This window comes from Trachemys scripta, chromosome 5 (genome assembly GCF_013100865.1).
Source record: "Trachemys scripta elegans isolate TJP31775 chromosome 5, CAS_Tse_1.0, whole genome shotgun sequence".
In the NCBI taxonomy this organism is placed as follows: domain Eukaryota; kingdom Metazoa; phylum Chordata; order Testudines; family Emydidae; genus Trachemys; species Trachemys scripta.
In genome coordinates, this window is record NC_048302.1 from 34,466,763 (window position 1) to 34,492,655 (window position 25,893).

Sequence of the window (25,893 nt, forward strand, 5' to 3'; positions counted from 1 at the left end):
TTAGCAAATAAATTCTTTAAAAAATGTGATTTGGATGCTTAACCCACTTACAGAGCATTCCAAAATCTAAAATATAGCCTGCTTGCAAAGCTTACTCACAGGAATATTTTTGTTAATTAACATCCTTAGTCCTAAGCAGTTCTCTTTAGATCGTGATGTTTGTCATGAGATTTGTTATCTAAAGTTTTAGATGATAAAACTTCTTATAAAAATCGTATGACTAGAACATTACATGGCAGAATATATTCTCTAAAATCTTACACGACTAATGGGTGCAATGACATCAATTTGTCACCTAACATTTTAGGTGACAAAGTTTTAGATAACAAAACTTATGACTTCTAAAATATCATCTAATGAAAAGATCTAATGATAGATGAATATTGGTTTCAGAAATGATTGTACAGATGGTGGGTTATTCTTGGATCTGCTGGGCACATGATGATTGTCTAAAAGTCCATGGCAATTCAAATGTATGATTAAAGGGGGGTCGTGTGATCTGGGAGGGTAAGGGAAGAATTAGGTGGCAACACTTAATTCCCATTTTGTTATAAAAAGACTTTGTAACCTTCCCTCAATGGCTGTTTACAGGGGAAATAATCCTAGCCTTAAAAAGGGGGCAATACTTAGCATATCAGAAAGGATATTTCTATTAAAATGCATTTCTCTGATATAAAAGAATAGTGACAGTGGAGATATGCAAATTATATATTTACTATAGTGACATGTCACTGTACTGTTAGTAAAGAGACTGGTAAGACTGGTTAGAGCTGAGTGGGAAATGCCTGCCCCATACTGAATCGTTTCAAGAGTTCAACATTTTTTCCTATCCCAAATTGTGATGAAAAGTCAAAATCTTAAAAATTTTCATTAACCTAAAAAACAGCTTTAGGTCAATTTAGGTCACCAAAACATTTTATTTTGGTAATTTTGAAATGATTCATTTTGATTTTGACCTTTTAAAAAACTTTTACAAGTCTAATTAGCTTAAATGTTTAAATTAAGTCATTTCAAATAGGAAAACAATTTTTTTTTTGAAATGTTGATACAAAACATTTCAACAATTTCTAAACTTTTTTTTCTCAGCTTTTTTTCCAAATCAGGAAATTTGTGAAATCCAACTCTGATTCATGAAAGGCTCTACTGGTGATATTTTTTGGAGAATGGGTGTTTGTATAGTTTTCACGTTTTTTCATTAAACACTGAAATATATGGGGTGGGGAGGGACACTGGGAACATGGGGTTTTGTTGGCTTTTTGTTTCTGTGTACTTTATTTACCTTTTCATACAACGTTATTCACACATCTTTGACATCCTAATGGTGTTCCCTTATTCATGCTACATGATAACAGTATTCTAATGAAGACGGATGAGCAAATTCTCCTGTAATAACTGTGATCAAATGTTAGCCCAATTACTTTAGCTTCAGTTGCAGGTTCATTTGGGTAGGGATAGTATTCTTCTGTGTGAATAAACAGCACCAAGCACTGTGTGGACACAACCAGAATACAAATAAATAGTAATAATCCCACTTAATCTGAACTGAATCCAAAACCTTCAATATTGGATTAGTCTCATTAAACAAATTCCTCTGCCCAACAGAGGCTCTCTGTCCTTGATACTGAAGCTGTGGCGCTCATCAACAGTGACCAGGGCCGGCTCTAGGCACCAGCGTTCTAAGCATGTGCTTGGGGCAGCCCTTTTCAAGGGGCAGCGCTCCGGCCTTTTTGTTGTTGTTGTTGCTGCTTGGGGCTGCAAAAAACTTGGAGCCGGCCCTGACAGTGACAGTCTTTTTTTACTGAGCCATGCCACCTTCTTCGTTCACATTTTCTGTGCTCCGGGGCTTCCCCTTTTAGAGTCACCTTCGTGTAACAGAGAGACTAGCACAGCTTCTGGGACTTGGAACTTAATATCAAAGATAGCAGGGATTGGAAGCCTGTTATGATGGAGAATAAGAATGATACCATGGGACTCCATATCTAGATATGGGGGCAGAAGGTAGAAGTGATGCCAGTAGTAGACTGAGAGCAATTTAAATGAGGGGCAAAAATTGCTGTAACCCATCTGAGGTGGAGGGAGATCATGGAAGGTTAAAGAGTCTGAGATGGAGCTGGGAAAATTGACAGGCTGGTCACAGAGAGCTATGAGAGTGTGAGGAGAGGAGGAGTAAGGAAGAATCCACAAGCTGAAGAAAACATTGTGGAAGGAATAACATTTCCTTTCATAAGCATAGAGCATCCTGATAGATCAGAAAAGGGTTTCTAACATAGCAAGATTATAAAGGGTTTCCTATGATAAAACCACTGTGTTGGGATCTCAACACAATTTCTCTCCACTATACTAGGAGTATGGTGGATTTTCTGCAATAATGGTACTGTGACACATTCTCCCAATATAATCTCAGAAAACAATAACAGCACTAACTCATTGAGTGGCTTCTGCCATTTTAAAAACAGTGACAAATGATGTATACCTTTCTTTCTTTCTTTCTTTCTTTCTTTCTTTCTTTCTTTCTTTCTTTCTTTCTTTCTTTCTTTCTCCAAAGACCTTCTTAGTGTATTTCAATATTTTTTTTTAAAAGAAAAGAAAAAATATATGTAGGCTGACATAGCTAGTGACTGCATATACCATAAATAATACTTTGATATAATTCTACAATTATTTAAGTATAATATATTGTGTCCTATTGGTTGGGCAAACCCAGTTAAGATTTTTTTCTTTATCTTTTAGATTTGTGTTTTGAAGAGCATACATGATCAATTACATTAGAGTATAGTTAATTACAACAAGAGAATGAAGACTTAAAGCTAGAGGCTGAAGTTACATTGATTGTTTTTAATGAGATGAGAATTGGCAGTAATAAATAAAATAAGTGGTTTGCAGCCAGAAAAGATAAAGTTTAAGCAAATTAAGATGTCCCACACAAAGGATAATAAATGACAATGAAAAATATATAATAAAACTTTCAAAAAACAAAGTAATCTGTTTAAAGCAAAGTAAATTTAGGAGAAATTTGAATTATTTATTTCACAGTGCTGAGTTAAATCTGTTGCAGAATTAATAATAAATGAAAATACGGTGTCTGATGCCTTATAAATAGCTGTACCTAATATTTACACCACAAATCTGGATTAGCACTTAATTTTAATACTGCAAGAGATGCACTGATAAATAAGAGGACCTATGCAAATATACTAAAGTGGAAATCTTGAGACTCATTGCTCTTGATGCATAGTACAATTTTGCTATTGTTTGTTAGATTGTATTTTTGCATAGAATCTGTATAATAAGCCTAATCCTGTGAGGTGCAGAGTGTGTTGAACTCCCATTGGATTAAAAAAAAAGAGAGTGCTCAGCAATTTGCAGTATTGAGCTTACTATGCTTCTTCATAAATGCTAGTAGTTTAGTTGATTTCCAAAATTATTTAAATTGGTAAGATATTTTGGAATACCCATAATATGATTTTTTTTTTAATTACTGTGTTCAAATGTATTGCTTTTCCTTATCTGGCAAGGAAAATGCATAAAGAGTTCCTGATGCTTTACATACAATTATAAAAAAAAAAATCTGGGTTAGATCTTTAGCTAGTGTAAATCAGTGTAGTTCATTGAACCAGCTTGACTTATGGCTGCAGAAAGCATGACCCTTTGTTATCATATAAGTCTATTCATCCACCACAGGTTTTTGGTATTTTCCTTCCCTCTTTGTTACTATTGTAGACATTTGTGTGAGAGCCTGATCTTTCTGTCTGGAGGAGCTCATCTATCCTTCCTGCTTCTGTCTCATTTGGAGTATGATTGGCAAGATGCTGAGTGCCTCCTAGAATGCTGAGATCTTAGAAGCTGAAGGCATTCAACACCTAGCAAGATTGTGCCCTTCAAGTCACAGACCTGAATTTTCAAAGGGATCTTCTAAATTTTTCCAAATTTCCATATGCAAACCTTTTGTTTCAGGAGAAAAATTGACATTGAATGTAATTGCCTGCCGTATGCAACATGCAAATATGAGTTCACCCATGTGCTAATGAGAGTTTTGCAGGTGCAATTTAGAAGACTCCTGTGATAATTTGACCTATAATGTTCACATAATATCATCAACACTTCATATATAAATGTGCTCTACCTCCTTTAACAAAATTCAATCCTTCCCCTCCCCCCCCGATTCCCTACTTGAATGCTTTGTAGTGACCATTTCTTATTTCCAGTCTTGCTATTGCTTTGTAGTAGAGCATTTTAATAACTATGATATGACAGAATAATTTGTCATAGTGAGCCTGCAGTGAAAAGCTAATGCAAATGATTCATAATTAATTTACAGGTTAAAGAACGGGCAGTAATATCAGCGGGGGGGGGGGAGGGGGCTCTCTGAAGTTCATTTTCAGTTTAGACCGCCAATTAAAAGGGAATGGAGAAGTTCTGAAATTTTTAGCTTTTATATTGATGTGATCGATCTTGATGTCATTTCTGAAAGTGAACTGTCCTGTTCACTTGGTTACAAAAGGCCAACAAATAGAATATGGGACTGATAGAACAAATAGCTCATGGATGTTAAAACATTTGTGTATGTTACTCAGTTACTCTCATGAGAACAATATATACAATAGGCCTTAAATTCATCTTAACATACATTACTGGGTGATGAGATGAGTATGGATCCTTTAATAGAGACAGATGCATTGTATTTCTTCACTTCTGTTAACCGTTTTATGGGAGCTTTTGTGCTGCTGGAGTACCTGCTGGCTTTATTTGAAAGCCATGATGCTTCAGCCAAGACATGGTGTGTTAAAATTACATGCTTAGTATTTGGGGCAGCACCTGCATGTATTTCCCAATGTACCAGGTACACTATATAGTGGTAAAATGATCAAGAAAGATATAACAGGTAAACTCCCACAGTACATTTTAGAGTGTTCAGAACCCCTGTAACTTGCTACATGGTGCTAGAGCATACTTATATGTTATAGACTGTTGTGTCTATTTTAATTACAATCTTCTTCTTGGTTAGAAGTTCCTGAAATAAACAAGACAGTTCAATTGCACTGTGGTAGTGTTGGTTTGTCCTAATTGCACTATATACTAGTTCCTCTAGTGCAATGTGCTTTTCCCAGTTCAGTTCTTCTCACTTTTGAACAAAACATAAATAAAAATATAGTTTTTTTTTTAAATAATAAAATATCAATTTAAAAAATCCACATACAGTTTTCCCTCTGCGAGAGGAAGAAAGAATTGAGGAAAAAGCAACAAAGGGTGGATTCTAGTTACATTGCTTAATGCATATGGGAGGCACTCAGATACTACAGTAATGAGAGCAGTGTAAGAAACAGAACAGGGTAGGATAGAGATACCAAGCTTTTCTTTGTAATTTTTTCCCCATGGGGCTAGAGCCTTGATAAAAGACAAAAAATGATTTTTTTAAAGGCTCAGATTAGTTCCTATTTTTCTTTTCACTAAAATTGAACCTTTTTTTTAGCTATGGAATTGAGCACCATTTTGTGAGCATATCTACAAATTATTCATCTCTTGGTTTGAGTTGCTCTCCGTTTCTTCACTCTGGGGATTTGTCTTGTTTTCTTGAAGGCTTCACATCAATCATTACCTTTGTTTTGCTATTTTAGAAACTGGAACAATATCGAAGATGGTAAGCAAGCAACCACCCATTCTGATTAAAAGAGCACAAAAAGACAGACCTGGGAGAGCAATAACAAATAAACACCTTTCTCCTGAATCCCTCAGGGATGTATTTTCACTTCAGTACTGCTAATGGGAGTTAGATGTGTAAATCCCTGTGGCACTGAGATAAGGATATATCTCAGTATATGCAGCTGCAAAATTGATTTAGGATACACTAGAATTTCAGAGCAATAACAACCCAGCTAACCCAGTTATGCTGCATTCCTTTGTAAGGATACAATTTTGTGAGATGCTGAGCACCCACAAAATCCATTTAAAGAATTGATCCTGCACCTATTGAAATTAATGGCAAAGTTTCCATTGACTTTAATGGTGCAGGATCAGTACCTTAATTGGTGGGAGCTGAGGCACACTTAGCACTTCTTGGTATCTGGAAAAATCTCTTGAAGCTAGCAGCTAAGTACTAGAGCAAGAATTCTTCCTTGCAGATTTCAGCTCCTCTACAAGCTAAACTCTACAAGTCACTCTTTCAAAAAAGCTCTTCTGTATTCTTTGATATTTAAAATTGAGGGCTGGGAGAAACAAAATAATTGTAAAGTCTATTCCAGAATCCACCACTGCCCCCATCAGGTTATAACTGGAATAATAAGGTGCAATGGTTTACCATACATTTACTCCTGGGGGAATTCTGCAGGACTGCACACCCACAGAAAATGCCCTCCCCCCACAGAATTCCTGTGTTTTCCTGCAGAAAATGGCAGGGAAGCAAAAGGAAGCTGCGTGGGGGTACAGGTGGGGGGATGAGAATGGGTGTATTTTTAGGGGGATTATCCCCCAACAGAGGTGAGGCATGGGGGGACACACAGGGTTACGTGCCATTGCCCCCCCCCCATTTCTGCAAGCACAGAGCTGCCCAGCTGAAGGAGGCTGCATCTAAGCTCTGCTGACTCTGCAGTTGAACACTGTCTCTTGGGTCCTAGTGCCTGTCGTGTTCCTCTTCTGTGTACTGGGAGCCTTCCTGTTTTCTGTGCAATAGTGAGTGCCTGCAGTGGGGCTGTGTAAGAGGGGGAGGGGGAAATGAGGGAAGGGAGAGTGGGGGGAAGAGGCAGCGGGGAAGGAAGGGTGGTGGGAGAGGAATGTGGGCGGGAGGGGGATGGGATGGGGAGGAAAAGGGGCTAGGGGAAGTGGGAGCCAGGCACGCGATGTCCCCTCAGCAGCAGCTGGAGCTCCCCCATTAAGCAAGCCCATTGAACCCTCACACTGACAAGCCCTACACCTAAACCCCCTCAACGAGTTCCCCACACCCAAACCCCCATCCCACTGAGCCCTAACCGGCTGCACCTGGAACCCTATCCCATCAAGCCCCACTCCCCCAGCACCTGGACCCCCCACATCCAACCCTCCCGCTGAGCCCCATCTCCCCCACCTAGACCCCCTTTGCTGAGCCCCAACCACTTTCACCTGCATCCCCTGGACAGTCCCATTGCCCCTGCACCTGGAACCCCCCAACAAGTCCCTGTGCATCCAGATCTCCCACTGAGCCGCCCACACCCAGATTGTCCCACACAGAAATCTCTTACCCCACACCTGGATCCTCATACACACTAAGCCCCTCTACACTTGGATCCTGCTGGGCTGAGCCTGCCCACCCAAACCTGTTGTGCCTGGCACAGAGGGGCAGGGCCCTGGGGTCTTTATGGGGCAGGCCCGGCCCTTCCACCAGGGTAGGGTGCAGCCTCACTGCTGAGTCCCTGTATTGGGGGAGGTGTGGGCATCAGTGCAGCCAGTGGGTTGCCATGCTGAAGCCACATTTATTTGACAAATAAAATTTGCAGAATTTTAAAATATTGTGTGAAGAATTTTTAATGTTTTGGCACAGAATTCCCTCAGAAGTAAATATATCAAACAAGTCAATTGGTGTCACAATGGTGTTTTCTATTACTTTAAATTCAAAGAAAACATCTCAATTACACATCTGTATTGAACAGGCATTGAATGCTCATCTGAGTGCATGTATGGTAATACAGCATTGCGGTTTGTTAAGGTTAAAATTCTCTATATTTGGGTTTCTTTTTATATCTTATGTGATTTTCTTTTTTCTGTCATTCAGCACTGATATTTTATTCTTTTTCATCGTCCCTCCCCCCCCCCCCGCACTTGCTATCTCTTTCTCTCTAAGGGAAGGACCAGACAGTAGCAACATTATCTAGAATGCACTTTCCTTTCTAAGTGTTTCATTGACCCATCTTTCTCTGACACTGCTTTGTTCAGTGACCGAGCAGCCTGAGCACGTGCTTTGGGACAGGATGGTCTTCTGCAATGGAGAGAAAATTTCAGAGATGGTGCTGTCACAGCCAGGGCCGGCTCCAGGTTTTCTGATGCCCCAAGTGGCGAAAAAAAAAAAGCCGATCAGTGGCACTTTGGCAGCAGCTCAATCGCACTGCTCCATTCTTCAGTGGCAGCTTGGCGGCGGGCCCTTTACTCCCCCTCTTCCTCTTCGGCAGCACTTCGGCAGCAGCTCAAAGAGGAAGAGAGGGACTGAGGGACCCATTGCCGAATTCCCACCGAAAACCCGGACATGCTGCCCCACTAATGGACGGAGTGCTGCAGCCCTTTGTATTGGCCGCCCCAGGCACCTGCTTCCTTCACTGGTGCCTGGAGCCGGCCCTGGTCACAGCAGGTTTAGTAAAGGATTAGTAGATCTTGCTTGTAATTGAGCCTTGGAAGGAAGAGTCTTTTCTCTGTTGGTTTCTCTCCTCAACTCAGTCTTTCCTCTCCTCCTGCTTGTTAGAAATTTTCTGGCATAATTTCCTGGCATGGATGTTTACTATTTCATCCCTGTATCAAAAGCAATTGAAGCACTGTGGTTGATTAGCTGAGCATCCTTCGGCCATCACACAGTATTCAGGGAGAGGCAGCACAATTTCAAAGCCATGTGGGGAGTGAGGGAGAGCAGGAGAGGCATGCATGCAATCTCTTCTTTGTTAATGGGTTTGCACACACAATGTGTGTCCTCTCCACCATTCTCAGAGTGTAACCTCAGAATGCCCTTCACTGATGCAAGGGTGAGCTGGGGGTAAAGCTTCATTTTACTAAGTCAGTTTCATCTAGACATTAATAAAAGGGATCGCTTTTGCTGAAGATTTTGCAAGATTTGCAGGTGCTCAGCACCCACTCAGTATCAGGAACTTGTGGGGTAAATTTCTGAATGTTTGTTCCATAGAGAGCAGTAAGATGGGCAGTCTGGATATATGCTTAACACTTTCCTTTTGCTTAAAGGATGGATTGACTCCACTCCACTGTGCCGCACGAAGTGGGCATGACCAGGTTGTAGAGCTCCTCCTGGAACGGGGTGCCCCACTGCTTGCAAGGACCAAGGTGAGTATCTCATTCACAGAATAAATTAATATCAGTGACAACCCTTCAAAGCAATTACTAGGTATGCTGGAAGGGAGAGGAGGGATATAGGGACATGTCAGTAACCCCACAGGAAACGCTTTAGACTGAATAAATATTTTGGATAGAGTAATCCAAAAGTAAGGTTTTTCTCTTGAAAATAGGGACTTGAACCTTCCACATAAGTAGAATTGGCATACATGAACAAAATCACTCAATTTTCTCTTAGGAGACAGGTTACGTGTGTGATATAGACCAGTACTTTTTCAGGAAAAGTGGCCTGTTCTCATCCCACACAACAGGAATTAACTAATGTGGTTTCATGGAATCATAGAAGTTAGAGATGGGTCATGTATCCCATCTCTTCGGTCAGGGTAAGATCATTCCCTTTATATTGTCTGATCTTTTATCTTATTTTGTCCTTTAGTAGACTAAACAATTCCAGAGTATTCTCATTAATGAATAAATATACAACCACCAATTTTTTTTTAAATTAGTGTAATTAAGGTAAAGCCATTTAATATAAAAGCTTTCTTTATTTTGGATATTCCCTCTTCCCTTTAATCAAATTCTCTCTGCCAATCAGAGGATACATTTCTCATCCTACATACTGCATCAAAGGCAGATGAAAACAGGTGCTGGACAACCATACTTATTAAATGATGTGAAGTATCTGAATAGAAATGGAGAATGTCACTTTGTCTTTGTGTTCTTAAGAGACTGATATGGTCATAACAGATTGCATCCTAAATATGCTAAGCACTTTGCCGACATAGAGCTAAACAGAGTCTCCTTGCCAAAGAGTTGTCTAGAATTAATGTATTAAAATTAATTGCCATTAATGTTCATTAGTTACAGTTCAGCTAACTAGTAACTAATATTAACAGTAATTGAACACTAATTGAACTAGTAACTTAAACTAGTTACTAGTATAATTAGTATTCAATTACTGTTAGAAAAATTTTGACTAGCTCTAATCACCACCTTTGAAAAGCAGGTCACTTTTTTTAGGTGCCTACACGTGGATTTAGGAGACTAATTGTAGACACCTAAGTTTGAAGATATCCGTCTTGGGATCTATTTTAAATCGATACGAGTCTTGGCTATTTTACATTAAAACTAGCTTACTTCTTTCATTGCTCTGGGTCTGTGGGCTGTGCCATGGACATATTTGCACTATGTAACTTTGGATCCCTGGGAGCATCCTGTGTGGGCAGGTTATACAATGGGTGTCTGTATAGACGCTGGGTGGGGGTGTGCAAAGGAATCCTTATGGCTGCACTGGTTCCTTTGGCCAATGTGCTCTTCGTCTGCTAGAAAGAATGGCTGGGCACATGCAGTGCTAATAAAATAGTAAATATAAATAAATATTAAATAATAAATGTCTTTGTGACTCCACTGCACCTCTCCCAAGATCTCTCTTGCACTAAGGAGCCAGGGGCCCCCAATGGAGCCAATGGCTGTGGCACAAAAGAAGTCCACACTTTGATTGCTGGTTTCCCAAATTTTGAACATATATGTTCCACTGAGTCAGGGCCCTCCATTATGATGAGGGAGTGGCAGGAGCTGGTCCAGGGTCTTCTAGAGATCACTCGGGCAATTGGTCTGAAGCATAGCCACAGGTGTGGCATGAAAGATCTGTACAGTGAATGGATCCTACATGTTAAATACTGCAGTGATGATCAGAGGGCTCCATTCTCCCATCATCAATTCACAGTTCCCTTCACCCTTTTGATATTGACAGGGATTGGGACCCTCTTCAGGAAAAGTAGAGGGCAAAGAAGCAACCAATTCAGGAAGATATTTTGTAGCCTTTTAATTATATTTTTAATTAACTAGTAACTTTGAACCATCTGAACTGAGACACACTCTTCTTCCCCACTGCCAAAATCATACCTGACCTGTAAAATGAAACCTGTGTTAAAGACAGCTTCCCTTCTAGTCCCCCAGCCCCAGTGGAGCTGTTCCAGATTGGAGACAGACAGATGAATGAAAAATAGAAATAAGTCACTTTGCTTCAGTTCCTTCCCATGAACTTCAATATTGTATACATTTTTGTCTTATTTTAAAATGACATATATAATGCTGAGAGTGGTACCTGCCTGGCAAAGCTCTACCGAGACCCCATTGTGTACATTTGTCAAGAGACAGGTCGAAATCCCCAGCAGCTGATTAGGCTGGAGCTTTCATCCAAACCACTTGATGATCATTTCCTAAAAACTAAGCACATCAAAGTGTTACCATATTCAGATACTAGAGCCTGATTCAGTAAACACTAGCAAATGTAGCAGGATTTTTCCTGGTATTGAGCACTACACTTGCCTAGTAAGTGTTCTCAGGATCAGCCCTACATTGTAAACTCTTTCGTAAGTACCATTGCCCTGATTTTCAGAGGTTTGAGGCACACTCAGCTGTATTGACTTTAGTGGGAATTGTGAGTGGTCAGCACCTCTGAAAATCAGCCCACATGTCTTTTGTGTGTATGGTAACTTGCTGCTTACAGTACCGTTTACAGTGTTATGGCAGGGTTTATTAATAATACTCAACTAGCCTTTTTTCTGTAAACTATACGGGAAAGCATGACTCATTTGTGTTTAATTACTAAAAGGCCTATAGAAGGTTTGTAATTGAGTTCCTTACTATTTTGTATAATAGTGTACTTTATGTATTTCTTTTAACCAAGAACATAAATATGATTACAACTGTATCGTATAATTCCTTGTTGACAGTTGTAACACAGGGTCCATGACATCTTCCCACGTTGGGCTGTGAGAGTATCAGGTCTCATAAACTAAAAAGGGTCAGGGTTGGCCAGTATTTGTTGTTGGAGACCTTGAGGAAAAATAACATGTTCTACAGTATGTGTGTTGGTGATTAAGTAGATGCTTTTCCTTCTGAATGAATACAGACACTATTGCCTAGCATAGGTTTGTCATAGCCTAGGGAAGCACAGTCCTGACATTAAAGATACTATGAGATTTTTCTCAAGATAGTGCACTATAGCTAATTTCCATATTTGGATAACTGTATTCTGCCTGCCTATATTTTCCACATATTTGCCATGGGTTTATGGCATTCTTTTTCCACTCCCTTTTACAACTGTCTGTGATGTTGTTGTGCACTGTTAGTCTTACATCCCATAGGTGGCTACATTTCAGTGCTGGATGAAGTTATTCCTGTACATTTTGTAAAGTATGTTTGGATTCTTCTGAATAAATGGTACTATATAATCATGAGTTATTTTTACTGGAAGTTTGATACACTTGTATTTTCTGCTGGCACAGAATGGACTCTCTCCGCTTCACATGGCTGCTCAGGGTGACCACGTGGAATGTGTCAAACATCTACTGCAGCACAAAGCTCCTGTTGATGATGTCACACTGGATTACCTGACTGCCCTACATGTTGCTGCACACTGTGGTCATTATCGTGTCACCAAGCTTCTGCTGGACAAGAGAGCAAATCCCAATGCTCGAGCCCTGGTAAACTTGCCTCACCCCTCTAATGCAACACCACTGCAGATTGTAGATGGCCCCGTCCTGCAAACACTACTGAGCATAGTGCTTACTTCTTTGAGCAGTCCTATGTCAATAGGATGTAGTGCTTACTGTTGTAAACGGCAGTTACTGTTGGATGTAGGACTTCCACTTCAGTGGGTCTACTCATGATAGTAAACACTATGTTCGCTAGCAAGTGTTTGCATGATCAATTCCTGAGGCTATGCAACCGTTCTTGGAATCACAGTCATTGCTAGCTAACATTATCACACATTCCAGTGTTTTAATGCGTTTGCCATTTTGGCCTTTCACACTTTGCCGCACGCAGTTCGTATTTGTTACAACTGTAAAAGGCTGATTGGTGTGGACGTAATACTACTTCTCGAGGTAGACTTTTTAAAATAAATTGTCCAACATTTTTGCTAGATGGCAGAAAATTAGACTTTTACACTTATTGAACTTCCATTTACCAAATATCATTAATCATAGCATGTCCAATTTTTTATTTTTCTAAAGCATAAATAAAAATATAATATTATGAATAATTCCTTGTGATAATAGGTACCTGACTATTATCCCCTAAACAGGAAGAAAAAAAATCATATTTGACTTCATGAATGTCTAAGGCCTTTAAGACTTTACAAAGAGCCTGTCAAGAACACTTTATGACCACAGCAAGGTCAACAAGATATAGTAAAATGAACTAAATACAATAAAATTAACAGTGGAAATTTCTGAAACACTACAGCTTCCCAGAAAATGTATCCAGTGATATGACACAGTATGTGAAATTTCAAGGGTATTGATTTCTTTTTGGGGAAGTTGGGAAGGTTAACTGTTGGGCTTATAATGGGAAGCTACTATCACCCTTAACTATGGAGTGGCTGTTGTTTCTCCATAATATTAATCACAATAAACATTGGTCGTCATAATTAATTTATTTTATAAAGCTTCCCTGTCCTTTAAAAAGAACAGGAGAAGAGCAACTGACCAGAGCCTGGTTAAATGACATACTATAGAATTCTAATAGTTAGAGATGCCCGTTTGCAAGGGTGATGATGTTGAGGAAGACAGAGATAACCATTGGGATGTTGTAGGCAAGGTGTAAGTGTACATTTAAAAGGGAGATATAATTTCATAACTCAGATTTGTCAACAATCAGACTAGAGGGCAACTCTAGGACATCTGAACAATGCCAGCTAGAAGCACGGACCAAGCTTGTGTTGAACCATATCTAAGCCTAGCTATTCCAGGCTAACATTTAAAGCTATCTGGACTAGTTAATTCACTATTCTACATAGTATCTCTAGCAAGTAAAGTGATGGAATAAGCTTTATGAATAATTCATTTTGAGATAAATAGTCTTGAAGCACTTAATTAGTTAATGTTTGTACAGCGCTTTGAAGATATAAAGCCCTACATAGGTTCTCAGTTGTTTTAATTATTGTGTTTTAAAACATATTAATGTCAACCTATAAGTAACATTTATTTTAACAGAGACTAGCCATGGAGTAAGCTGTCACTCTAGCAGCTGCTCTCCTCCTCTCTCTCACTGATTAACTAGCTCTACTTCTAGTTGAGCACTAGCAATAATGACCTTTTTCATTAGAAAAACCAATGATTATCTAACACGTTCTTGCTTTGCATTAAGAGAAAACTATTTGTATTTTTCAACAAGTGTCTACTTAAAAAAGTAAACACTGTGGTCCTGATCTTTCAAGGCTTTGTTGTCCAGCCTAGGTCCCAATTCAGCATCCATCACTACTCAGCAAAGAATGTAAGCATTTGCTTAATGTTAGGCATATGCTTACGCCCCATAGACTTTAAAGGGACTTAAACATGGACTTGAAGTTAAGGATATGCTTAAGTCAAATAGGGATGTACTCATGCACATGCATAAATGCTTTGTTAAACTGGGGTCCTAGATCCTATTACCAGGAGTAGTTCCATGGAAGCGAATAGATTTCTTACTGGTAGTAAGGATTATGCTCAGTAGAAAGCGTTAGTACAAGCTGCCTCTTAGTGAATGCATGTATTCACCTGCATATAAAATATACAGTAGATATACTGCATAAATTTGGACATACATAGATATAGACACATAGGTCAGAGAGTCTTTTTTAAAGGAGAATAGAAAAATGAGATGTGATCTAGGAGAAAGGCAAGCAGTTAAGTATCCTGCCCCCTATTTTTTAAATGACAGTAGATAATTTTGGAAGCATCTGTTGGTTTTTATCACCATCATCTTTTTAATATATGATTTTTTTTTCACGTGAGGCAGGCTCCACAATATATGTAAGCTGTTCCCAAATGGATGGTTTTATATTTGCTTTCTAGTATGTTCTTGACTGTCAAAAGGAGAATGTCCGTGTTTTGTTAGTTTATATGTTTTTCTCCAATATGTGGGCAGAAAGCCTTGGAGGCTGTTGTGTATTAAGGAAATAGCAGCCCATTAAGATGACTTGGGGTTTTTTTTCTATATCTCAGAGCCTACTATGACTGAGGAACAATGGCGTCTGATATTCTAACACTACTGCTTGCAGTGTGCCAGCCTGGAGCTGTGTGGGAACTGTAGCTGCATGTTTTTAGCTAACAGAATTGTTTTTTGCACAGAATGGTTTTACTCCACTGCACATTGCCTGCAAGAAAAATCGCATCAAAGTCATGGAACTCCTGGTGAAATATGGGGCTTCAATCCAGGCTATAACAGAGGTAGAACAGTGTTTCAACTACTAAAAAAAAATTCCTTCTCTTCTCCCTTTTCTTCTTCTCCCTCTCTCCATATCTTCTTAGTCATGTTTTATTTAAATGAAGAAGCCCCTCAGCCCCTGTGCAGAGGAGTAAAACTGCTGTTGCTTTGTTTCACAGTCTGGCCTCACACCAATACATGTGGCTGCATTTATGGGCCACTTGAATATAGTCCTCCTCCTGCTGCAGAATGGAGCCTCTCCAGATGTCACTAACATTGTGAGTATGGCTTGGATTAGAATAATCACTGCATAAGCTCATACAGCATGGAACTGAGCTGCCATGTAGCCCAGCCAAAGGTCACATTTTAACGATTATTTATTACTAACTGAACTTCTCTGAAAAATAACCTCATATCATTCTCAAACAACCGTAAGAGCGGGAAGTTGCCTTTAAAACAGGCACTTTAACCCTTTTGTGGTACAACAGTTTTAGTGTGTTTCTCAGCAGCACTGGGATTCTGAATAGTTTCCTTACCAGGTTTATCAGGGACACACTGAAGGGAAGATTTTATGTTTCAGTTTTGAATACTGCAGTTTAAATCCAAAAGGATAAAAATTTTGCTGGGGTCAATGGGCACACAGCTCCATTGACTTCAATGGAACAGCGCCATATAAACTGGCAGGGAAGTTTTAAAAATTTTAACCTAGCAGTTTAAACTAAAACCTAAAAGTTTTAAACTAAAGCTGTTCCTTTACCAGACCATAGATATATTTCCCATTTAGAAGTAATGGATTTACAATTCTAGAGAACATCACTTTTATTTTTAAAGTCCTTAAAATACGACCTTTGAGAGGTGACACCAAATGCAGGACCTGGCTTGCCATGGAAATGAGTGTTTGTGTACCAAACATCCAGCTATTCTAGAATAAATGAGACCAGGGACATGTCCTGGGGTTACGTTACATGTGTTTCTTATTGTTTGAGTTGTTAATATAACAAACTCAAACAAGAGTTACTTGTGAGTGTCTGTTTTTTAAATCAGAATTTTACCAGTAAATAATATTTTAAAATGATAGAGGTTCTGAGCTAAATTAGTTAGTAATCCATGTACTCTGGACTCACCACCTTTTCTCTACTAGAAAGGTAAACAAATCTACCAGGGGGTTCCAATAAGTATGCATATTATACTGTATTTCTTTTTTTTTATTATTTGTTTAATAAGAGAAATTATTCATGACAAAAATGGCTGCTGCTTTTATACTTTTTATATGGAAGCAATATTTATATAACAACTTTATTAATTGTAAAAAAGCTAACAAGAAATTTTGGGAAAGAAACTAAGTCAAAAAGGATCAGAACTGATAACAGATATTAATAAATGTTTGGATACAAAGTTTAACATTTTACAATTGTTTGTGCTTGGCAGGTGTCTTCGCTTTTACTTAGCAAAGCTCACTAATTGTTTTCAAAAATTAAATTGCTTCACTAATGCAAGTATAGAATGATCTTTATAGAAATCTAAACCTGATAATTTGCAAAATGAAAAGCTTATTCACAAACAGAATGAAAACGTTTTTAACCGTACATTCTTCAAATTATAAGATTTTTATATGATCAAATCCTGCAATCAAATCTTTAGGTAAAACACCCATTAGGACTGCAGGAATTTACCCGTTATCTGTTTACTAAAAATAGCTGTTGACCTTATGTAGATTTCAAAATTTATATAAACTGATGGGTTTATATAAATAAACTAACTCCCAATAAGGAGGGTTTAATTACATTATAAACTCATCACTGTGAGTAGATTTGGGTTACTTTTTAACTATCTCAGTAAACAACAACAAAAATTGGTCCTTTTCTGGGCTTGATACATGGACTCAGCTCCTAGGTGAGAGGAGAGAAAGCCAATGCTACAGCAATTACAGATTAATCTGACAGAGTGTCAACAATAAGAGTCTTCAACTGGTAGGTATGGTCCATCCATGGTAAAAAGATGAGGCTCTTCTCTTTATACAAGTCAGTGGCAAGATTATACAAGTTGGTGGCAAATCAAATGATACTCTGTCGTCAGCAAGAGCTCATGTGTATGTTGGACGAAAAATGCTAGACAGCTATTTATTCTGCTGCGCTGTCATAACAGAGAAGACAAAACAGGTCTCTCTATTGCTGCACTATGCCAATGCCTGGTATTTCCTAGACTAGCCACATAGAAAGAACTTGTGGCACCTTAGAGACTAACAAATGTATTTGAGCATAGCTTTCGTGGGCTACAGCCCACTTCTTTGGATGGCTGTAGCCCACGAAAGCTTATGCTCAAATAAATTTGTTAGTCTCTAAGGTGTCACAAGTACTCCTGCTGTTTTTGCGAATACAGACTAACACAGCTGCAACTCTGAAACTAGCCACATAGAGACTCTCTTGGTATAAATTACAGTACTGGCCATAAAGAAGATGGTATAGTGCAAGATTAAGCCAACATCTCCAACAGCAAAGATTATTTATGAATTTCTAATGTTGCTTTGCAAACATATGGAAAGAAAAGGAACATCCAGAGCTTTTCATATTCACTTTCTTACCCAGCTCCTTATACTCTAAAACACTTGGACTTCCTGAAATTCATGTATCCATCTCAAATTCTGTGGGCTATACAAGGCTTGAGAGGGTCTAGCTAGCATTCATTGCACAGCCAGTGCCAGTAACCACAGTTTTTAGAACACTATCCAGGGATTGTTATATTGCCTTTACAATGCCCTCTAAAGCTGTCAGCTCCACACAATGCACAGGAAGAGACCATCTGGAAAAATGTCCCCTTCCATTTTGAAGCTCAGGTGCTCAGCAATCCCTTGAGAATCCTAGGCTCAATATGTTCTTATCCCCTGGCTATTGTGACGTACCAGCAGAAGCACCATTATGTAGAAAACCAGGGAATACCTATGATCAGGAGGGAATAATATGCGGAATGCCATTTAAAATAATGGTTTGGTGAATATTCCCAGGCAGCACTGGTGGGTTGTGATTTATTTAACAATTTGTAAGACTCTGAGTGTCAACTCTTGATTCCATTGAAGTCAATGGCAAAACTCCCACTGACGACAATGAGGCTAGGATTTCACCCTGACCCTCAATGATGCAGTTACCATTGTCTGTGGCCACTGGGGTGCCAAGTGAAATACAGTCTCCAGTCCCTTCCCCCACCCCAAAGACATCTATATACACACACTTCTGAATTTGTTATTAAGGTCAGACCCTCTATTGATGTCATCAGTGTTTACACGAGCTGCAAATTGCTTATTTCTCATGACTTGGGACTCTAAAAATCTCTGCTTTTCTGCAGCGTGGGGAGACTGCCCTACACATGGCGGCACGTGCTGGGCAGGTGGAAGTGGTCCGCTGCCTCTTGAGGAATGGTGCCCTTGTCGATGCCCGAGCCAGGGTAAGTGTTTCATTGCAGCTTCCATACCTTCTGTTTTACTTGTAAACACAATAAAAACAATGGGCTTACTAAGGAAGGATGTTTTTTCTTCAGTACCACAATAAAAGGCCACATGTTGTGTATTTATTTGTTTTTGGGGGCTTCACCCTAACCAGTTCTTAATACAGTCCTGTAAAATGTAACTTGTTTACTTGTATTACTACTCTCTTCTAAATAGAACAGATCTCACTTAGAATTGGAGTGCCCAGGTTCTAACTCAGTAGCAGATTCCAGATCTGCGTGCTGTAGATGTACTGCCTGCTGCCGTGAGGCAATTCAATTACAGACAGGGTCTTTGGCTATGTCCGCACTGGAGCTGAAAGTGTAATTTCCAGCTTAGGCAGACATATCTGCTCTAACTCTGATCAAGCTACTGCACCAAAAATAGCAGAGTAGCCATGGCGACTTGAGTGGCAGGATGGGCTAGCTGCCCCGAGTACGATCCCATCTGAAACCCCAGGTATATACTCAGGGCGGCTAGTCTGTCTTGCCGCTCTCACTGCAGTGGATACACTTCTATGTTTAGCATTCCTGCTCAATCAGAGTTAGCATGGGTATGTCTGCCCAAGATGGAAATTACACCTCCAGCTCCAGGGCAGACACACCCTACACCATTTCAGGGCGCCTCATGACCTATTTCTGCACCATGATTGGATTCTGCAGCACAACATGTTATTTTCTGTTGTGGAATGGTGGTTAGTTTACAGTTTACCTAGTAAAGGGACTACCTATAATTCCATGTAGCAATATTTGCTTTTGAATAGTAAATGTGCAAGATAATAACTGGAGCTAGCTTATATTATCTGAAGTTGAAAGAAAGAATAGATTGAAAAAAATGCAGGTTGTCAAGGGAATGATTCTGGCACATTGGGCAGAATTTCTGTATTGTCTACTGTTTGTGCTTTCTCTCCAGCTCCCTTCAGGGCTCAAGTTCTAAAAGACATTTGAACTCTTAAGTTTAAAAGAGTACGATAATGTAAATGCTGAAACAAAACATCAGCGGATTCTGACTAATCTTACAGCTGAACTTCCACCATTGTTATACATCAAGTGCAATTCTCCCACTGTCCACTAAAATCAATCACGTAGCCCTGATTTGTATACATGTGATGTGGTTTTAAACATTTAATCCTGATAATGCATTATAAAATATAGATGGAAGCAGTTAACACACAAAAGGCCAAGCTGTCTAAACACTGGCACGTAAAAGAATTATGAGACAGATGCGATTTATGTAATCACTTACAAGATTTTGTGACTATTTTTTCATTGGCTTTAATGGAAATTGTGTAGGTGTGCAAGATGAGTGCAAAGTGAGTGTAAACCACTTGCAACCAGGATAAGTGAGTGGAGAATTCTGTTTTAGTAGCATTATACACCCACTTTGCACAGTATAAATGACTATACTGAGAGGAAGAATGGTCCAGTGGTTAGGGCACTGGCCTAGGACTTGGGAGACCTAAGTTCCATTCCCTGCTCTGCCACAGACTTCCTGTGTGACCTTAGGCAAGTCAATTAACCTCTCTGTGCCTCATTCCCCATCTGTAAAACGGGACTAATAGCTCTGCTTTGCCACGCAGGGATGTTGTAATGATAAATACATTAAAGATTTGTGAGGCGCTCAGATACTATAGGGATGGGGGCCATGTAAGTACTTGATGTAGGTAGAGAGATGTTCAAGGCAGTGGAAAATATATCTGAATATATGTGATCACACTTTAAGAACATTGTCTGTGGTTATTGGGGAATTGTATTCTGTTTCCATGTACTTGGAAAACTGCAAGCAGACAACAATAATACTGTACTTATACTGGTTATTCATTAGTCCCACCAACATTACTTATGCATTCTTTCACAGGCAGGTCTTTCAAAAGAGCTCAGCACCCAACAGTTCTTGCTGTGCTTAATATTTTGAAAATCTGGCCACTTCATTTAGGTGCCAAAATGGGAGCTGATCGTTGTAAAAATCTAGCCCTAATTATCAGCACTGAACACTTTGGAAAATCTGTCCCTCAGTGTTTAAAAGAGCATCTATTTTTAGCCTAGATGTTCCTACAAAAATTAAAATTCCTACCACAGAAACACATTGAAGCAGTTGCTGTGGCCACAATCAACCCAACAAGTCCCAGGAACAACTTTTTGTCTGATTTCTATATTAGATGATGCATATTTTTGAAAAATCAACTGTAGTTGGCCACGTGCAATATGCATGGTATATATTAGGTGAAGATATTAAGCCTGGGTTGTGCTTTAAATGATGGGGGCAGGGGATTCCTGGGGTTAAGATTCCTACTCTGACATTAAATCCTTCATGCAAAAGCAGAAATACCTTTGGATGGTTTAGGGCACTCAAACATTGTGATTGTTTTTTGTGTATCATTAGTGCACATTTAACCTCAGTCTATGCAAAATCTATCATTTGGAAATCAAATTGAAAGAATATTATACAATAAAAGCAAAATATAATGTCTCGGCGAGCCAAACTCATACAAATGTGAAACATTTGCTTTTCATCAGGCCAGTTTTGTGCATATTTTTCATGCCAGTAAAAGGCAAGTTTTGCACCAAGAATGGAATTTTTCACTATACATTTGTGAAATAACTATGGGCTGCAGAAAAATAAAGTCAGGAAACTGAGGTAAAAACAACAGCAAATGTTTCTGAGACGTTTCATTGGAAACCGTTTGTACAGCATAATCCTCAAATTTGGCACAGCTCCTCTGAAGAATTGGCTGTTATAGGGAAGGCTTCAGTTACCAGACTGAGGACTTTTTATGTTTCCTCTGCTCACATGTTGGACCCAGATCTATGGATGGACAGCATGTGAGTGTATCACTGCAGTGCCTCTGGGATTATTAAATACCCAAGGACTTCATTTTATGACAATAAATGATTGAAGAATTGCACGTAGTCTGTTTATATTTAAATATACACCTGGAAAGCAGCAAGAAGAACAGGAATAGAAAGTATCTAGACATTGTTTCCATGGGGCCAGATTCTGAAACTACTTGTGGAGTAAGGTGCTACTGAAAGTCAGGGCTGGTGCAAGGATTTTTCGCGCCCTAGGTGAAACTTCCACTTTGCGCCCTTCCCCCTCCCTGAGCCCTGCGGCATCTCCCCGACCCCCCTCCCTCCCCCGCGGCAGCTCCCCACCTCAGCTCACCTCTGCTCCCCCTCCTTCCTGAGCCCTGCGGCAGCCCCCCCCCCCCCGCTCTGAGGCACCCCTGGTGGCAGCTCCCCCCCTGGCCCGGGGAGCCGTGGGGCAGCTCCCCACCCCAGCTCACCTCTGCTCCGCCTCCTCCCCGAGCACGCCATTGCTGCTCCACTTCTCCCGCCTCCCAGGCTTGCGGCACCAATCAGCTGTTTGGCGCCGCAAGCCTGGGAGGGAGAGAAGCAGAGCGGGGCGGCGTGCTCGGGGAGGAGGCGGAGCAGAGGTGAGCTGGGGCGGGGAGCGGTTCCCCTGTGTGCCGCGCCCCCCTTACTTGTGGCAGGCGGCCCTCCCGTGCCCCCCGCCCTAGCTCACCTCCACTCCACCACCGCCCTGGAGCGCGCTTTAATCCGCCCATAACCACTTGGTGCCCTAGGCAGCCGCCTAGTTTGCCTAGTGGGTGCACCGGTCCTGCTGAAGGTGAGTAAGGGTTTCATAAAGTCGTAATACAAAGAAATACAAGTAGGACTATGGTGCAAGTGATCTACATTCATATTTAAAGAAGAAAAGAAAAACAATGTTCCTCCCTACATTTTCCCTCTCTTTGATCTAATAGCACATTGTTTAATCTCCCCACTGGTACTGAGCATTCCCCTGTGTCCCTTATTCTTTTATATGTGGTGAATGTGTCGAGTCTTCAACTGGAATCCATTAGTTGAATGGAATCCATTAGATGTGGTATTCAGGTTGCCTCTACCGGCATTAACTGTTCACATGATTTGAGTTGTAGGAGGAACAGACTCCACTGCACATTGCCTCTCGGTTGGGTAAAACAGAGATTGTCCAACTGCTGCTACAACACATGGCTCACCCTGACGCCGCAACCACTAATGGGTACACCCCACTGCACATCTCTGCCAGAGAGGGGCAAGTTGATGTAGCATCGGTTCTCTTGGAGGCAGGTGCTGCACACTCTTTGGCCACCAAGGTAAGATGAGATGCATTGTGCTAGTCTCCCAATAGGAGAGATAAGACTGTGATGTGGTTACCAAGCAGGGAGGCAGCTGTCTAGTGAGGGAAGCATTGTCACTGAGAAACTGACCTGGTTTTATTATAAACAATAGTCAAACAGATGAAAGCAATATACAGGGAATTCATCAGATTTTGACACATATTTGCCTTCTCTGAAGCCTCAGGTTTTGGTTTAAGCTGGAGACAAAATACTGGACTTGATAAACAACAAATGATCTTAACAAGTTTAGAAAGTACTAGGTTTCTATGACGAAGGAACCTCTCTTGCCTACAAGGTGCCTTCTATGTATCCAAATAAACACCTAAAATCATCATCCCTCGCATTTTTAAACAAACAAACCTCCTTAAAGGCCTTATTTATTTTAATTATTTAAATTAATGAAAGAACTCTGGTATCTAACAGCTGAAACGAAATTCTCAAAATATAAATTGCATAATAAATCAGAGTATTCTACAACCAGATTGACATTCAGCATCTTAGTAAATTAGTAAGGTATTGTACCACATGGCATGGCATAGTTGATTATTTCAAAGATTGTCCTAAAAATATTCTACAGTACTAGATTTGTTTGCCTGCCTATTAAAGTGTTAACAGATAGATTCCTAATAGAAGTAATATAAAGGAAAATGGATATGGGGGACAGAACGATGAATCAAACCCATCATCTGTGATTATGCGATTGCAAATATGGTATCAGATGGAAAGAAGAGCTCCTTATTTTATAGTTGGAGCTTAAACCTTATATCTTCCAGGGTTTAGAAAATTCTAAACCAATGGTTCTCAAATGAGAAGTCACAGATTACTGGTGGTGTTGGCTGTTTCCAGATGTTAAATCACATTAAAACACAGTTAAAACTATACTAAATACTTTCCTAATTTTCCATATAAACAATTGCTGTAATTGCTGCTGGGATGTTGAGTAGTCATAGCTAAGAGAAGAGGTAGTCTGTAAGGTAATCCTTCTTTGTTAACATGTGATCCATGCTATGGAAAACTTTGGGAACCCCTGGTCCAAACCCTATGCAGGTAGAGTAACATAACTTGATGGCAACTAGAATAAACACCACACATTGTCAAAATGTCAGGCAAATATGTTATGGTGACTCCCTGGTGGTGATTCCAGGACAGCAGTTGCAGATCATCTGCCCCCTGCTGTCCTTAACCCTTAAACTTTTCTTATCAACCTGATTTTTAAAAAGAAATTACTAGAGAAATAATGTGTTAGACAGACATTTTGTCAAAGGTCTAGTGAATCCATATTAACACTTAATAGAAAAGGTGTTTTTAAGAAGACAACTTTTCACCGCTACCTCCATAAATGTATGTGTTTACAAAAATTAACTTATTACAGCCCTCCTGTTAGACAATATCTATTTCAGTAGAGCTGCAGAAGCTGTATCCAAATGTATTGGCTGTATTAGGTATGTGTGTCTTAATATATAGTATCATTCTTCTGCGGAGCTGCTGCAACGGTAGCACCACGTTCAGAGCTGTGCTCATTGGATTTAGTTTCTTGCAGATTGTTTGGACTATCAGTTGCTTCCAGGGACAAATCAATGTAGTGGATAAATAATTAAAAACTCTGTCACCATAAAACTAAATAAAAAATTGAGCCACTGAAAAGCTAAGTTTTGGATAAAATTTGAATTGGAGCCTCACTACCCATGCTATGGATATTACTTGGTAAACTTTTTAGGTGGTAAAATGTCATACTGTGGCCATATGGAAGACTGAAAAAGAGGATATTTTCTTATATGACACACTCATATCAAAATACTTCAGACTCATTGGTGCCATTACTAGTTAAGTCTTATTAGTTATTAATGAATAAAAATGGCAGGTGGCTTTAATTTGAATCGTAACCTGCTAAAACATTCAAAGGTTGCGTGAAAGATCCCAGAGACTTGCACTAATATTTTTGTCTCCTAAAAATTATTCAGAAGGGATTCACACCACTGCATGTGGCAGCCAAGTATGGAAGCTTGGATGTGGCAAAACTACTTTTGCAGCGTCGTGCTTCTCCTGATTCAGCTGGCAAGGTACAGTCCTCCACTACAGGGAATCACTGGGGGATTGAAAAGCAAAAAGCAATTATGCTCAGTAATTTGGTGAAAAAATAATGTAAAAGAAGGAAGAAGTTGCATTCACTGTCCAACTTAACTGTATTAAAAATAACAGTCTCTCTGGAATGGTTTTTACATATACATGTATATGAGGCTACCTCACAGTGTGTTTAATATTTTACTTTTATTACAGCAGGACATGTTGGTGCACAATTATAAAGACTGATATGTTACTGTGGATCAAGAAGTGCCCATTCTGTTAAATTATTCAGGTCATAAAAATCACAATTCAGAAATAATGGGGCAAGACCAGAACTATCACTTTTTTCCCATGTTGCGAAGGTTGCTCATAATGATGTTTCTCTGACTTGGAGATTTCAGAGCTTGGTTTGTGATGAATAATAAATACTGGCCAAATCAAATTCATCCACAGTTGCTTGCCCTATTTTAAGCAAAGTACATCATACTAACTGTTGGCTTACTATTATTTTCAGTCTCAGCAAAGTTTCTAAAACAAAAATAATTCAGACTGAGTTAAATGTCATTTTGTTTATGTATTTATTGGCTAATCAATTAATATATTTGTTTAATATATATTGATTTATGGCTTAATGGTTGCTTATGCCCAGCTAACAACTTAATTCGGTAACACGCCCTTTACAGAATGGCCTCACCCCACTCCATGTAGCTGCTCACTATGACAACCAGAAGGTGGCTCTGCTGTTGCTGGAGAAAGGTGCCTCTCCCCATGCTACTGCCAAGGTGAGATTTCACAGCCAAGCACTGGCAACGTTACCATCTGAGAACCAGGGGAATAATTTTAAAACAACAACAAACAAAGCAATGAAGGAGCTGAGTCACCTGAAGGCTGGAGCCACAGTTGCAAACTCCTGACACACCCCAGAAGGTGGATATAAAGGCCTCTGCTGGTCAGAGGCTACAATTGCAGCTGATTCATG

At 39.7% G+C, this 25,893-nt stretch overlaps 1 protein-coding gene across 39 annotated transcripts in view; it reads left to right on the forward strand.

The window, feature by feature from the left end:
• The window catches only part of ANK2 (ankyrin 2), a 584,612-nt gene that overhangs the window by 439,227 nt on the left and 119,492 nt on the right, over nt 1-25,893 (forward strand). For 32 of the 39 annotated variants that reach the window (XM_034771765.1, XM_034771768.1, XM_034771767.1 and 29 more), the window contains 8 exons: nt 8,911-9,009; nt 12,312-12,509; nt 15,138-15,236; nt 15,393-15,491; nt 18,553-18,651; nt 22,629-22,826; nt 24,812-24,910; nt 25,598-25,696. In XM_034771765.1, the coding sequence (XP_034627656.1) occupies nt 8,911-9,009; nt 12,312-12,509; nt 15,138-15,236; nt 15,393-15,491; nt 18,553-18,651; nt 22,629-22,826; nt 24,812-24,910; nt 25,598-25,696 (990 nt within the window). The remainder of the gene's footprint in view (nt 1-8,910; nt 9,010-12,311; nt 12,510-15,137; nt 15,237-15,392; nt 15,492-18,552; nt 18,652-22,628; nt 22,827-24,811; nt 24,911-25,597; nt 25,697-25,893) is intronic. The other 7 variants (XM_034771795.1, XM_034771797.1, XM_034771793.1 and 4 more) reach the window with 2 other exon arrangements.